This window comes from Lacerta agilis, chromosome 2, assembly GCF_009819535.1.
Source record: "Lacerta agilis isolate rLacAgi1 chromosome 2, rLacAgi1.pri, whole genome shotgun sequence".
NCBI lineage: Eukaryota > Metazoa > Chordata > Lepidosauria > Squamata > Lacertidae > Lacerta > Lacerta agilis.
The window spans coordinates 28,134,388-28,150,715 of NC_046313.1; the positions used below are offsets into that span (position 1 = coordinate 28,134,388).

At 44.6% G+C, this 16,328-nt stretch overlaps 1 protein-coding gene across 2 annotated transcripts in view; it reads right to left on the reverse strand.

Moving 5' to 3' along the window:
• PGS1 (phosphatidylglycerophosphate synthase 1) overlaps positions 1-16,328 on the reverse strand; it is a 38,161-nt gene that overhangs the window by 6,406 nt on the left and 15,427 nt on the right. For both annotated transcript variants that reach the window (XM_033139059.1, XM_033139057.1), the window contains exons 2-8: positions 15,989-16,178; positions 14,993-15,070; positions 14,206-14,305; positions 12,747-12,936; positions 12,267-12,445; positions 7,203-7,736; positions 221-369 (exon numbers count right to left, since the gene is read on the reverse strand). In XM_033139059.1, the coding sequence (XP_032994950.1) occupies positions 221-369; positions 7,203-7,736; positions 12,267-12,445; positions 12,747-12,936; positions 14,206-14,305; positions 14,993-15,070; positions 15,989-16,178 (1,420 nt within the window). The remainder of the gene's footprint in view (positions 1-220; positions 370-7,202; positions 7,737-12,266; positions 12,446-12,746; positions 12,937-14,205; positions 14,306-14,992; positions 15,071-15,988; positions 16,179-16,328) is intronic.

Below are 16,328 nucleotides of genomic sequence, written 5' to 3' on the forward strand. Positions count from 1 at the left end.
CACATTTAATAAATAAAGAAAAGTAACTGCTCACACAAACTTCCTCTGGACAGTTTTGAATTACTCCAGTTTTACAGCAACACAAACTTCCAGTTTCCCTCAACCCCACTATTTTATTTTATTTTATTCATTAAACTAGTATACTGCCCTTCACCTATAGATCTTAGGGCTGTTCAATGTGAAGCGGAGCACTCAAGTCATCGGCCCACGAACTACGCACCTGATGAAACTGCTGTTGCAGGGCTTTGTTTTTCGTCACTATTGCAACCTGTGCTTCGAGGTCCCGATGAACCGACCTGTACCCAAAATTAGGAGAGCCAATCAGAGTTAAGCAGGGTAGACTGCTTCCTGCCAGGTACAACCAGAGGCCTGCAAGGAAACATGAGGAGAAAGGAAATGTGGCAGACGAAGGAAGTTTTCATGGAAGCTGTTATGAGCCTCAAACAATAGTTTATTCTTGAAAGGAAAAGCAACAAAACACACCAAATATTTAATTTACTGGCAGTATAAATAGGTCAGGGTACTAAAGAAGCAACCAGGAAATAGGGATACTTCCTTGCAGAAAATGAATGGCACAAAAATCAACAGAGTACCTGGCTGCACTTTTGGAGACGCTTTTCTCAGCTTGTACAACACAATCCCTGCACAATGGGATGCAGACCATGCTCTGAGGTCCGTTGCAACACACACTCCCCACCCTGTACAGCTGCACTAAAGGCCCAGGCTTTTAATATTACACTGATCATGTTTAAAAATAAATTAGTGATGCGCCCAGGTTCTTGACGGAGCAAAGACTATAATCCCTCAAGATCAGTACTTATGCACAGAATGACTTACTGTAGATGCTGCTGCTGATCATATCAGAGCAACTGCTATGGAAAAAAAGGTTTATCCTTCAGAAGCGATATCTGTATGTCATTATCTATCTCCCTCCCTTTCCTCTTCTCTCTCTCTCTCTCTCTCTCTCTCACACACACACACACACACACAAACAAAACTAAACAGCACTCACAGCACAATCACCAAAGGCAACACCAGTCTACCAACCTGGTCTCACCCGTTCATCTGGAACAAAGGAACAACCCTGTGGGAATCATAAGATGGCAACTTTTGTTTTTCTAACACTGCATGAGTTTTGCATCTCATTTCCTTCAGGCCAATGGGAGTGTCCACATTTGTAGAGCACTTCCCATTGAAGAAAACCACACAAGCTTAAAGGAAACACTTCTCATCATTATCTCTTACTGAGCCAAATACATGTGAGCATACTTTTCATATTTCCTGCCACACTTGGGAAATGATGGAAAACTGAGGTCCACCTTAAAGGGTCTTCTGGCACTTCCCTCACTGTGAGAAGTGAAGTTATGGGGAACCAGGCAGAAGGCCTTCTCAGCAGTGGTGCCCTCCCTATGGAACACCCTCCCTATCAGATGTCAAGGAGATAAAGTACTACACAACTTTTAGAAGACATCAGAAGACAGCGCTGTATCAGGAAGTTTTTAACGTTCAACATTTTATTATGTTTTTATATGTGCTGGAAGCCGCCCAGAGTGGCTGGGAAAACGCAGCCAGATGGGTGGGGTATAAAGAATAAAATCATTATTAAACTGCCCTTTGTGATGCATAAACCCCAGATGAACAAGACAAATGATGATCAGATGTATACGACCCATCTTACAGAAAACAAGAGCCAAGGCAATTAACAGTGGGTTTGCAACTGAATAAAACTAGGTACGTTCACTGGGGTAAATTATATTGGGGTTATAGTAGTTGTTCCATTTCAAGGGTCAGGAGAAATAAATCATGAAAAAAGAAGCAGCAAGCTAATGAGCATGTGCAAGACAAGCCATTGGTTGCTGCAATGCTGCCCTACTATAAAGGTAGAGGTAAAGGTAAGGTAAAGGACCCCTGGAAGGTAAAGTCCAGTCAAAGGCGACTGTGGGGTTGCGGCGCTCATCTCGCTTTTCAGGCCGAGGGATTCGGTGTTTGTCCACAGACAGCTTTCCTGGTCATATGGCCAGCATGACTAAACCGCTTCTGGCGCAACAGAACACCATGACGGAAGCCCGAGCGCACGAAACGCCGTTTACCTTCCCGCCACAGCGGTACCTATTTATCTACTTGCACTGGCAGAAGCTAGGACAGAGCCAATGGGAGCTCATACAGTCATGTGGATTTGAACTGCCAACCTTACAATCAGCAAGCTATAATAGTATAATACACAGCTATAATCCTATAATACTTGGGACTGCCTTTGAAGAGCCTTCAGTCTCTCGACTGCTCCACGATGCAGCAGCCATTGGTGGACAGAGCCAACCCAAGTTCACCACACACCCTTGCTCCAACCAACTCCAACTGGATGGCTCCGATTCTTCCATTTACTGCCCTAGTGTACAAAAGCATCACCTACAACTAGGAGTGCTACCATCACAGACTCAGGTTAACAAACTGAAAAGGAGAGAGAGCCCTTCTCCTGTAATGGCTAGTTCACCTACCCCTGCCATCTCTCCCTCCATCCTTGTAATGGTGACACCCTGGTCTCCCTTAGCTAACAACTTCCCATCTCCTAAGCACATACTATACAGTGAACTAAACAGCTCAATTATTTTTAAAATACCACTATGAAGGGCTAAGAAGCATGACAGCAAAACACACCAAAACAAACAATCCTATCAACTAACCATAACCCTGCACAGAGCTTCCCACTACGTCCAATATCCTTCTGGTGTTCACTTACTAGCTCCACTCTCACTGGAGCCACAAACTGGGGAAGCGACAGGGAAGAAGTATTATAGCCATTGAGCACACAAACCCTGCTTGCAATACTCGCTCTCATTGGAATTTATCAACATGGGAAAGAACAAGAAAACAGTCCACCTGGCTCTCAACTCCTGCTTCTTAATGTCTCTTTGCCCACCTGAAATCAAAAGGAAGAGGTCTCCCTCAAACTGCCCAAGCCCTGGGAGTAACACAGCACCATGGACAGAGTTACTAGCTGCCCACACCCTAATGGTGTGGCCTTATTTAACATCCTGACATGGGAGACACATTAGAGAGCCTTTTCTGTAACTGCAGAAATTTCTTTGGTCTGCTCTACTCTCTGCTTAGCTTCAGCCACCAGGTAAAGACACTTTCGTTCAGGTGGCACTTTTGTCAACATTGTAATCTTAAATATAGTTAAAACATTGGTGCTCTGCCATGCTGTTTCTAGGTTTTTGGCATTTAATTGTTTTAATTATATAATGACTGGGGATTGCTTTACCATTCTTTGAACATCATTAAGTCCCTGAAACTAGTTATTCTGGTAAGCGGGAAAGTAGGATATAAAGTTTTAAGCAAGCAACCACTGAAGGAAAAGCTGTTGCTGGCACTGGTTCAACAAAAAGGCTGTGAAAAGGCTGGTTGGGCAGGGTGGGCAAGTGAGGAGGCACTGGTCACCAGTGGACAGGCAGTGGAAGCAAGGCCCACTTGTGGGTCCTGGACCATTCTCCAAGAAATTTAAAATCAATTAACTTCCACACTTAGGCAAATGGCTAAAGCTTACCAGCAAAGCTGAACAGACATTTTTCCTGTTTGTTAGCAATCTTGTGCACATGCATTAACTGCCTCTATTTTCTGAGCTGCTGTGTCCATTCTGCACCCCTCTGCTAGGGCAAAGAAGCCCTTTCACAGACAGCATCACAAACATCACAGCTTGTAGCTTTTTTACTCAAGGAGAATAATCTACAGTTACTTTGACCTACTTGGACAGTGTCTTGTGTTCCAAGTCTGAAATAGTTCCTGTAACTCTAAACATCCCCACACTCTTCCCTCTCTATATCCATTTAGAAAACCAAATGAGCAAGCAAGAGTGCCCTGCTGATGTCCCTGGCCAAACATCCAATCCAGCCTTGCAGAACGAGGAGAGAGGGATGCCTGCAGGCATGCTGGAATTTGATTGAGCCCACAAACTTAGCTTTGTGACTATGCCAGGCTGAATCCGCTCATCTCATGACTCACCTTTTCAGGAGGGGAAACCTAAAACATTTCTCTATCATCATTCAGTCTAATAAAGGAGCCTTATCTGGGTCTCAAGTGATACCTGGCACTCAGCTGCATAACCAATTGCCAAACTCTCCTCTTCTCTTTGCCCCAAGAACATACTTCTCTCTCCTGAGAGTGTGCTTATGACCTCACTACTACCAAGTATCTCATATTCTTCACCTGCTTGATTCCCTAACAGGAATCCTTTTATTTTTAATGTGTCTTGTTTTGATTTTATGTAAGCCGCTCTGGGACCTTTTTTGGCTGAAGAGCAAGGTACAAATGCTATGAATAAATCCTTAAATGCCCCTTTAGCCACAAAGCAGAATAGATGCAGCAGTAGTCTAGCCCAATTTGGTTTGGGAAACCTGTGAATTTCCAACAGTGCCAACTATTCAGAGTGCCTAAGAGCTTCTTGAGATGGCCTATACCAGGGATAGGCAACCTAAGGCCCGTGGGTCGGATCTGGCCCAATCGCCTTCTCAATCTGGCCCACGGACGGTCCAGGAATCAGTGTCTTTTTACATGAGTAGAAAGTTTCCTTTTATTTAAAATTCATCTCTGGGTTATTTGTGGGGCATAGGAATTCATTTTTTCCCCCTTCAAAATATAGTCCGGCCCACCACATGGTCTGAGGGACGGTGGACCGGCCCATGGCTGAAAAAGGTTGCTGTCCCCTGGACTATACAGCAAGGGAGCAGTCACCTGCACAAGACTATATTTGGGAACTATTCTTCTATCTCAATGCCTGGCAACAACAAATGCATAAATTGAAGATAGCATGATTGCCCAGGGCAGTGGAAATTGGTGGTTTTGGTGGCATTATTAATTTCAACAGCACTCCCCATTTTACAGCTGTCATTAAGTTTCAGTTTTACATGGTTCAAGCAGAACCAGCCATGTTGTGGAAGGATAGTGACATTGCCTTGCGCTGCTACACTATCAGCTATGTTGGCTGCACACTTCTCAAATGCTGTGTGTCTTTGTACCACATCTCTCTTCTTGGGTGTAAAAGTTGAATATGTGGGAAAGAACAATCAGTACTGGGAAGCCATGTATCTTTGGTGCGGTTGTAGCCAGGTCTTCCAATAATAGAACCCACAGCTAGAGATAAGATATGCTTACCTGCCATCCTATGCAAATCCCACATTCAGAGGATTGCTGACAGGAGATCTTAAGAGTGAGCACAATTGCACAGCTGTAAGCAATGTTGTTTGCTACCCATGTGGCCCTCTCCCTTACTGTTTCTCATGGTTGTGGGTAAGCAGCAGTGTGCAGAGACATGTTTTCTTAAGAGTTAGCAACACACACACACCCGACCCCACCCCACCAGCCTCTTCCCAGCAGCTTTGCAGGAAGGAGGCAGGGAAGATAGCAGCATTCCCATAATCATTAACAACCACAAACGTAGACAAACAAAAACAGGGGTCCCTAGAGAAGGGCAGCCGAATAGGATGTGAGCTGGGACAGGCTCAAGGGAGGCCTGCTCAGTTTGCTCTAATCCCATTTCTAATGTAAGTGACAAATGGGTTCCCTCAGTACCATGGAAAGCTGACCACGGGAACTTCAAAATGCATTCCAGAGCAGAATTTGCTTGCTGTCAGCTTGGAAGTCTCAGAAAGGGGTGGTGCTTCCTTACACTAGTTCAATAAAAACACAACCATTGGAGAAGCAAGCGGGAACCAAAGGTGACGCTACAGAGGCAGTGTCTACCATTGTCAAAGCTGCAGCTTAGTGGCAGCAGTCTTCTGTGACACAACAAGAGAACTTCAAAACACCACCATATAGCATTAAGAATTAGTTCTCAAAGAGTTATGCTTTGGTCTCCAAAATATGATGGGTATGTCTCAGTCCTTGTGAAAGAATCACAAAGCTTAGCCCAGTTATTTCACAATCAGTGGTCCCATGTCTTTTGGGAGCATATCAGGCACATGAAACACATTCTCCACTCCTGACTGCATCCTGAACATCCATCGTTTTATGAAATCCCACAGTGTCTCCTTGCTTTCCCCACCCAACACTTCTCCTCACAGAAGGGGAAGCTGAAACATTTCATCACAAAGGAGAAAGAGAAAGGAGGGACATAAACACTGGTGAATGGACCTGATTTCAGCATCCTCCTTTCCTAGAACAGACTGAGTCACTGCATTTAGGGGAGGATTCCTCATCTCCTTTATGCACTCAGGTTCCCTTGGTTGGAAGATAGGCAGCTTAAGGGAGTACAAAGGGAATTCAGACCACAAGCCATCAACTGACAAACCCTAATTTAAGACTACAATTGGCTTTCACATCTCCCTTCCAGGGACACAAATTATACAATTTCCTGTTTTCCCCATTGGCTACATCACTTACATATGAAGAAACACCGTAAGACAAAATGACAAGCAGTCAAATAATAACAACTCCTCTCCCAGCTCTTCCCGTATCTAGCATCAGATAGCTTCCCTCTTCTATGTTAAGGACAAAGTCACAACTTCAGTCTTGCTCATATTTAGGTTTGGTCATGAAGTGTACCGACAGGTTTTAGCTAGAACTAGAAGTCTGTTTGAACAGTTGAGTCAAAGCGATTAATTCAAACTAATTACCCACAATACAACACAAAGGTTTTGCTGCCATCAGTCAGTTGAGGAATGAAGAGGCACCCAATGTGCTGCTTAAATCAAAGCTGCCATGGCCTCTGTGAATTAAGCATCTGATTCAAGAATCCTCAGCATACACTTCTTGGAAACATATCATGATGGTTGCCTGTTCCTAGCCTTTTTGATACTATGCACAATCAAATCACTAAAACTGAAAAAAGCAGTAGGATAAGCAGGCTAGGAACTGGCATGGAAATTATCCAAGTGACAGAGCTTTTCTCCCAAAGTGGATGCAGATACTAAAAGATAATTCAATGCATTAGCCCCCAATTTAGGTAAAATATTCAGGGAAATCGGGGGTGCTGAACATGTGGCCCTCCAGTTGCTGTTGGCCTCGCAATTCCCATCCTCATCCGTGATCATGGTCATGTTGGCTGGGGCTGATGGGAGTTGGGAGTCCAATGAATCTGGAGGGCCGCAGGTTAGCCGGCCCTAAGTATAAAGTATACCAAGTATACCAAGTATACCAACAGAAAAGCAAACAAAGCTCTTTGAATATTAAGCTCTTATATTAAATGCCTTCCCCCAACAAGATCTCACCTTTGGCATGGAATGTCCATGCACGCCTAGAGTATTCCTGCAGCCGAATTCTCTCCTGCTGACCCAGAGAGCACACTTGGCTAAAGAATTGCCGCTCAATGTAAACATAGGCAGCAGGGATGGCACCCGCCACTCCCTTGGCCCCAAAGAACCCATTCACCTCTGGTGAGGCTAGGAGGATCTGGTACTTGGCCCTGGTACCCAGGATCAGGTCCATATAGGCTTGTGTGAGGTTGAAGTAGCCCGTGGTGAGATGTATGCTGGCACCCCGCTCTGCTTCCAACAGGAGAGTCTCCGTGACAATCTCATCTATGTGAATCCCAAAAGGTTTCATCTGTATGAGTGGATAAATCCACGTGTCCGGTTCAGGCTGCCTGTCAGCAGCTGCCTTTGGATCTTTGGACAATGGGATTCCTCCTTCTGCATGGTTGCTATGGAAAGTCTGAGTGTGGAGCAACTCCTGTCTGGTCCTTGCAGAGTTGATCACTTCCATCACTCTCCTATTTGCTGCTTCACAGTAGGCCGTCTTGTCTCCTGAGGGCATGAATAAGTGATTTAATGGGGGACAACACTGAACAGCATTACCTGTACACGTGCAAGGAAACTATAAAGAGATCAAAAGAATACCAGTATGACTAATAGAAGCTAGGTCATCCCAGGACATTGAGAGAAAAACATATATCCAAAAAGGAGCCTGTATCCAAATGCTGGGGCATTCAGAGGAAACCATCTATCACAGAATAAGCCTGCATCAGCAATTCCAAATGCATTTCTTCCATATAAAGCATGGGCCACAGGAAGGCTTGGAGGTACTCTTTCCAGTTAGAGGACTTCCCATTGACATCTGAGGAGTTTGCCAGCTGAACAGATGTCGACACTGGAGCCTCACAATCTGATTTTTTTTCTACACTTTCTGCTCATGTTCAATCCTATAGAGACAAACTGCATGGGTTTTAGTTTGAGTTCAAGAACAGAACAAAAATTCATAGATCTGCAAGTATTTATTTAGATGGTTTATATACTGCCTTTTCTACAAGCCACAATTTACAAGACAAAAACCAGATTAAAATACAGGCAACTCCCAATTTACACGAGGGTTACATTCCAAGGCACCAAACATTTAAGTGAAATTGTGTATATTTGAAACACCATTGAAAAGCTTGTAAACACCCTGTTCTGCCCCAGCCCTGTTCTGCTCCTTTTGGTTACATTTTCAGGTCACTTTTGAGTTCGGCACAGTCACACATATATCTGACGTGCTTAAAAAGGTTGGTGCCTGTACATAATATTATTATTATTATTAATAATAATAATAATAATAATAATTTATTATTTATACCCCGCCCATCTGGCTGAGTTTCCCCAGCCACTCCATTTCAGAGTGGATCCTCCCAAATCAGACTGGAAGGATTCTTTGTCTAATGAGCAAGTCTGGAGCTGTGTAAAAGTGGGGAAGGCACAGGAAATCTCTTACTCAGGCCCGATCAGAGAAGCTGGAGGCATCTGCCTATAATGGATGGTTTCATCTATTTCCTCTCTGAATCAAGGTAAAGATGCTTTCCCCCCTTCTGCTTCAAAAGCCCATTGCTAAGGCAGATGGAATATAAAGGCTCCCTTCACATATCCTCATCTGCTGCAGCATACATCAACAGACTTCTGCCACCCACCATAGAATGGCCACATTATACTCTGAAAACAAGAGGCTGGTTGTCACATTATAGCTTGCCACAGATTTCTAATTAAGCTAATGTGTGCCCAACAGAAGAAATCTCAGGTTGTACTGAGGCATACTAGTAGTCTGTTATTAATAGCCACCCTCTCTTTGAAAATGTAAAAGCCAGCACTTTTTTTCAATCTGCCTCTAATACAAAGAGAGACAACAGGTCCCCTACAAGGCAGAGAGCAAAACAATGAAAACATGGTAGTCCTTCTGTTAAGCAAAGGTGGAAATAATATACTTCAAATTAACTTATTTCAAACTGATCTTCTGCACTTGGCAAACTTGCCAAGCAATCCTATCCATGTTTACTCAGAAGTAAGTTCCACTGACTTCAGCGTCACATAGTCCTAAGTACGCATACACAGGAGTGTGATGTTATAGTCTGCAGAGAGATTCCTTATCACCATTTTAAGATGGTCCTATGTTGCAGGGAGGACTTCCAATATACCATTTATGAGCAACATCAATTTCCCTCCCCATAATACACCCTTTCTTTTACTTGCTTGCTTAACAGCAGCCTGAAGAAGTTGGGCAAAACTCAAAAGGTGGCTCGCTATTTTGTCATTTTAGTTAGTCCCAATAAAAGGATTACACTGTTACTGTTTGGATTTTATGACCTGCATTTTTCATGCATGGTGTTCTAATCCAGACCAACATTTATTTTAGTACTGTAGAACCGTAAAGAAATGGAAAGGCAGGAGGGAGCATGGCTTCAAATATACTTCAAAAGTAATTCGGCATGGCCCACTTTAGGAACAGTAATAAAAAACTCAGGCTTTTAATTAAGGCTTTGGTAGCTATCTAAACTATGATATTATAGCAAGGCTACCCATTTGGGAAAAAAGATCAATTCCTTCCAACCAAAGCCAGCTCTTCTGATGTGATTTGAGCATCTAGTCGCCAACCCAGTGGTCAGAAGAAGGTGAAAGAACCCTTCACTTTCAGGTTGAAGCAGCTGCGAGTAATACTTGAGACAGTTCTAAGCAAATGTGTTCTTAGGAAGGCATGTCCCTCTTCCCTGTGTGCAAGGGTCAGGGGCAAATACCTAGCTGAAGGCATCATATAAAGGAAAGTGGAAGGACAAAGAACAAGGAAGAACACACACTTCCAACTAGAAACGTTTGGCTGAAACTAGAGCAAGTGCTAATCCATTCACTGAATGCCCAAACAGACACTGTATGCATCTGTCACTTCACTAGCAGAGTTTATTGTGTGTGAATGATGAAAAAAGAGGGCCCTTATGACTTAAAGGGGGGGGAGTAGAAGGAGGGCAAATATTCACACGCCATCCAAAAGGCATGGTCTTTTGTCAGGCAACCTTTGTGGTGTGCTAATCAAGGAAACAAACACTGGAGGGCAGTCCCCCCACACCTATTCCCATGGCATTTGCATTTGTGAAACTCACCTGATCACAGAAATCTCAGCAACTGTGTTGCCAGGAAGATGTCTCAACAGTTGGCAGTGCTTGGAAAACCTCTCCCAAGGGAAGGTGACAACCCAGCATCTTAACACTTTATATTAAAGAAATTTTGCTTTCTTCAGGTTGTAACAGAAGAAGAGTATTCCCCTGACAAATGTGCTATACAAAAAACACTTTCTCACTAAGAGTACATAATAATATCCAGCACATAAGCATCCATGCACAAACTCTTCCACAAATACTGTACAACAATACTGGGAATTGTTTGCTTTATTAAAAAACAAAACCCTCACACGCATTGCAAATGTAAGGTTGCAAAACTACTCACAAGCATGGAATTCATCCAGCAATCAGAATGTTTAGCTCTACTTTTGCAATCCATAGGAAACTTCTAAACATCATGGAAACAGCACTGGGGCTACAAAGTTTCCCCAAATCACAATGCTATCTATTGACACACCTTTTCCATCACTGTTAATCCCATTACTAGATATCATATTGTGTCAGTTCCCAACTGGTTAGGCTAAATTACTTCCTGACTCACGTAAGAAACATCCCTACCTGGCCACACCAAAGACATACATGTCCAGAGGTCAGGCAAACAACACATCAAGTGGGGGGGGGGCAGAGTTCCATGGTTTAGCTTAGGTTCAGTCTCCAGTGGAAAGGAAATCAGCGTTGTCTACTCGGTGTAGCAACAACTCTCCAAGGTCTATTCCAGCCCTACTCCGAGTTCCATTTCTTTTACTGAGAGATGGGAAAGTCTGGACCTTGGTCCTACTTTATGAAAGGCACTAGTGCTTTAAACCCATTAAATTAACGGGCGCTAGAACATATGTGGACTTCAACAGATGTACAGCAAGATTTTTTTTCAAAAAAAGGTAGTGATCATGAGGTAAAAACCAATATGCAAAGGGAATTCCTTTGCAAATCGGTGGAGCCAGCCAAGGCAAGAGAGAGCAGACAGGCAGGCAGAGGGATCACCGGCCCAGCCTGCGAGGCAGCGGTGGCAGCAGTGGGGTTTTTCCCTGGGCCTGGGGGGAGCCTGCCTCCCTGCATCTACGGAAAAATGTTGCCTGGGGCCTCGAGAAAGGGGTACCAGGGCTCCCCCCACCCCGCTCCTCACCCCCACCACCTCCCCCACCCCACTCCCACCCCGACCTACCCTTCCTCACCCCCCCCGGCCGCTCTCGCCGAGGAAACTCTGGCCTCTGCTTCCTCCTCCTCCGACTCGGACACCGGTGGAGCCTCACCGCCACCGCAGAAGAAAGTGCAGGCCTACCCGCCGACGGCGGCAGAGGGAGCAGGAGAGCCTGGGGCTTCCGCGGGCAGAGCAGACCTCACCTCGTCCCTGTCCCCCTCGCTCTCCGCCGGGCTCGCCCCCCCTGCTGCCAACCCCCTCAGAGCCAGCGGCAGCAGCAGCAGCAGCAGCACCATGCAGGCCAACGGGGCAGGAGGGGGTCAGCAGCAACCGCAGCAACAACAACAGCCGCCGCCGTCGTCATCGTCGCAGGGTCCGGAGCTGGGCTGCCTCAGCGCCCAAAACGGTGAGGCCTCTTCGGGCTCGAGCGCCGGGGAGCAGCTCGCTCACGCCAACGGCCGCCCAAAGTGTCTCTGCGTTCCAAGTCCCAACGGCTGTCCGTAGGGCACATGCGCAGTAGCGCAATCCCACGGACACAGGGACTGGACACAGAGACGCTTGCACTTTATTAGTGTAGATACTAGGCTACAATCTCTCCCAAACATTCCTGTCCCCTTTGAAATGAAAGGAGTATGTTTGTACTTTATTGCCTAGAGGTACACAAGATGAACCTCAGCTGGGCTGAAGAACAGCTGGGCTAATATAACTTCAGGTACTGAGAGGGCATATAACACCAATTAAAATATGCCTCTATCAAAACTGCTTATTAAATGGTCCTCTTACCTTGGTAAGGATGCACCATCCCATCCATCACATGGACTGTATCGTCTTGCTGTAACTGCAAGGACACATCCCCAACAGCATCTACTAGCTCAGTAAAGAAATCTGCAATCTCAGGAGAGTCTTGTAGGAGCACATAGCGGTCTTGACGATTGGTGAAATAAGAGTCACTCAAGTTAGCTCTGGAAAGGGAAAGGAGGGAGAATGCCAACAGCTAGCTGAGGATATCTATTGAACCATCACAGGAAGTTTCCCTCACCCACCTCCCTAGTCCTGCTTGGTTGAAATGAGAATAAATTCATAATATTCTGCAGAAGCAGAAACGGAGGCAATATTCCAGCAATGCTAAGGTGGGAGGGAGAATTATGTCACAATGTCTGCAGAACAAGCAGCAAGGCCTTAGTTGCTTTTCCTGTTGTTTCTAAAGATCACATTTTCATCCACATATCCCCATTATTACGTTTCTTGCAACAAGGGACTTACCCACTCAAGATCACATTATCATCAAAGAGATAGACCTTGATATGCTGCAACCCAATGGTCTCATTGAAACGTTCTGGGATTAGGAGTCTGAGAAGACCACGCAGATTAGGAGTATGGAAAAGAGAGACACGGACTTGCTCTGGAAACCTCTGCAGCAGTGGAAGGAGCATGGTCCGAGAGTTCTTTCGGCCTGGGGGGGGGGGGAGGCAGGAATGAAAATGGATTGCCAGCTTCAATAAAAGGACAGTACATTTGACACACTATGTATATTTGAGTTTAAGCAAGCTGTTTCTTCAAGCCATATTTTATAGCAACATTTTTAGCAGTCCAAGTTCCTCAATAGACAATTACTGCTTATCAGGATTGTTACGTACATAAGAGCCAACTCCAGGGACACCAACAAATGAATGAGCAAAGCTGGAGAGAGGCGGCCAGTCAGCCTCTCTGGCGGTGCCTCCAAGAGAGAAGCACTTCAGCTATACCCTCCACAGCCAGCAAGTCACCGTTTTCCTGCACGCAGTCCGTGTGATGTCGCATGCACTACGTGCAGGCATGTGCATGTGATGTCACACATCCATATTACGGCAGCGGACACCCACAATCCTGAGAGTGAGATGGCACCCCTGGGTATGTACATGTCCCCCTATGGCTGCAGTGATGCTAGCTCAGAGAGTTGGAGGTTTTGTGCTTTCCACATTGCCACCAACTTTGGGCAAGATGAAACCTAATTAGGAGAAAGAATGGAATACCAAGGTTCACTTTTAGCTAACACAGAAGCTAGCTGGCTGTAGCCAGCTCCATCATACCCAAGAGTAGATCCACTAAAATCAATGACGTTAGTAATGACTCATCATCAAAAATATTTTGCCAAAATGTAACAGAGGGGGAAAATTGGTTGTGATTTTTATGACTCTTCAGATGTATAAATGACCATTTTACTTGGGGGTAAGTGAAACTGCTTATATTGGGAACACCATCCAAAAATCCTGCAAACACTCTCCAAACTTCTGGAAACCCTTGAAAAACCCTTAAATCCACCAAACTCCACCACAATCACTCCCTCCAAACCTCTTTGCTCAAACTCCACTTCTCCACGGGCTTCAATGGTCAGTGCAAGGACTCCTAGGATTGCACTTTCAAAGGCTCATGGGATTGGTAGGCACTGTTTTTGCCCTTATTCTAGTTACTTTCAGGTTTGCAGTGATGACCACATGCAGAGTTGTGCACATATTGAATGTGCGTAAAATGGTCATTGCCAGTAGAGTCTTGGGTGTGAAAATCTGCAGATTAAGACTACTGAAATGTTGGGTCTTTGATTACTGGTCCCTCAAAAGGCTCAAATTCTCTAAATTTGAAGAGGTTGTAAACATAGTTCTTTAGAGCTGAGATGTCCAGCCTGCCTAACCAGCCGAGTCCAGCTAACATGAGATGCGATTGTGACCAAGCAACACACACTTACCCCGAGATCCCCTTGTGTAGTCTAAGAGAATGGACACTCTTAAGTTGGAAGGCCCACATCCCTGCAATGACCTTTCCAAAGCCACTTCAATGCAATCCACCTGACGACAATATATGAACAAAACTTATGTACAGGGAAAATCAATTTTATGAGCACACACTATTCCTAAGCCTTCATAGTTTTCCCTAATTAGTACAGCTATCACTGCTAGGCATCTGCCTATTCACCCACCCAAAAGGGGGAAGAAATTAATAGTTCCCATCACTGCAGGTTGTATTTATTCTCCCATCACAGGTATGTTAACATTGTGCAAACAAAGATTAAAACAGCCACAAGACAGAGAGAAAACAATTTAGGGCCTTTCATCTATTTAACAGTTTAGGGCTCTCATTGTAGGCTATCATTAAGTTCTTCCAAAGGCTCCTCATTAGTCCAAAGGCAGGCTGCAGAAAAGTTAAGTGATTGCAGGATAGAATAATGTAGCAAAGAAGATAAAAAAGAATGTGTGCATAGACCAATTCTTATAGCAGATATATATGGCACACTGGCATGCCTGCCATCCATGTCAAGATGTTTTGCCTTCATTTTTCTAGCCTGACAGGTCTACCATGAAAAGCCCACAGGACAAAGATGGCAGGGATGAAAGAAGGGAAGGTGAAATTCTGTGAATTAAGGAATTAGAAAAAGGAGGCTATGTACAACATTGAAGAAGAAATACAGAGGACATCTCTGAACCAATTATTTCTCAGATATCTGCAGCCCGCTCTCTCCAGCTCAAAACACTTACTAATTCCTGTTCCAGAGGTCCTGTTCCAAGGTAGAGTGAAGCCAAAACCACTCGCCGCTTGGCCGTCTTTATCTGTCCCTGAGAGAGAGAAAAGTTTAGATTCACTGATTTGTCCGTCATGTGAAGCCCTCAAGTTCCTCCCAAAGTCCACTCAATCCAGTACTTAAAAGTGAAAAACTCAGCTTTATCTATCAGTATGTCTCTTCTTTTTTGTATCAAAGTGAGCACACAAAATTCTTACAGCATGCCTCATTGCATTTTAGGACAAATATCTCTTGATCAGAGTGGACAAGGCAGCATTCCTATTGCTTTCACTTGACAGGTCCAAGACTTAACATATGTAGCTGCCTCATACAAAGCCAGACTATAAAGCTACTACCATTTACTATGACTGGCAGTGGCTCTCCAAGTTTTTAGGAAAGGGTCTTTTCCCAATCCTACTACCTTAACTTTTTTTTTTTTTTTTTTTTTTTTACAAATGACAGGAATTGAACCTAGTGCCTTAAAACAGCCAAGCCAAGCCTCTCCTGCCTCACCATAGCCAAGGGAAAGGTGTACTTGGTCAAATGAATTTTTGCTCCCCACACTTAGTTTCTTAAGACCCAATCCAGAGGAAAGTCATACTGGCCCAGTCACTAAGACTTACTGAATAAGGAATGATAAAGCAAGATCACTGTGATCCATAAGCTTGGAAAAACTCTTTTAGGATGCAGCAGGAGTACAACTGTGTACTTCTGAAATTCTGAGTTGTCATTTTTTAACACAGTAAGTGGCAACAGAAACACATGAACGTAAAAAAAAAAAAAAGCCCTGCTGGATCAGGCCAGAGGCACGTCTACTCTTGCATTCTGTTTTCACAGTGGCCAACAAGAATAATATGTCAAACCTGCATGCAGGACCTGAAAGCAATAATGGATGAAGAAAACACATTTTGACATTGATGCTCTGTTGCCACCTCTATTCCCAAAGTCACATGCTGGAGACATGCCAAATCACCTTCATAAGTTCGTAGAATTCAGTCGGAGAGGAAAGCACCTTAACATGGGAACTGGCAATTCCAAACTCTGGGACGAAGTTTCGGATCCACTGAAATCTATGGGATCCCTCAGGACAGAGGCAGCAAGGTGGGGCTGTCAGCTGAGGAATAGTAGGAGAGAGCAGCGGAGCCAACAGCAGCCATGATGATCTAATAAGGAGAGAGAAGTGGGCTCAGTTGCATACATTAAATTTTATTCTCCTTTATATTGCCTCCAGGTGTGTGAGCAAGGGGGTAGTCAAGCCTGAAGCATTACACATCTGCCTTTCACCTCCATTACTCACAGCTGGGCAATTTTTG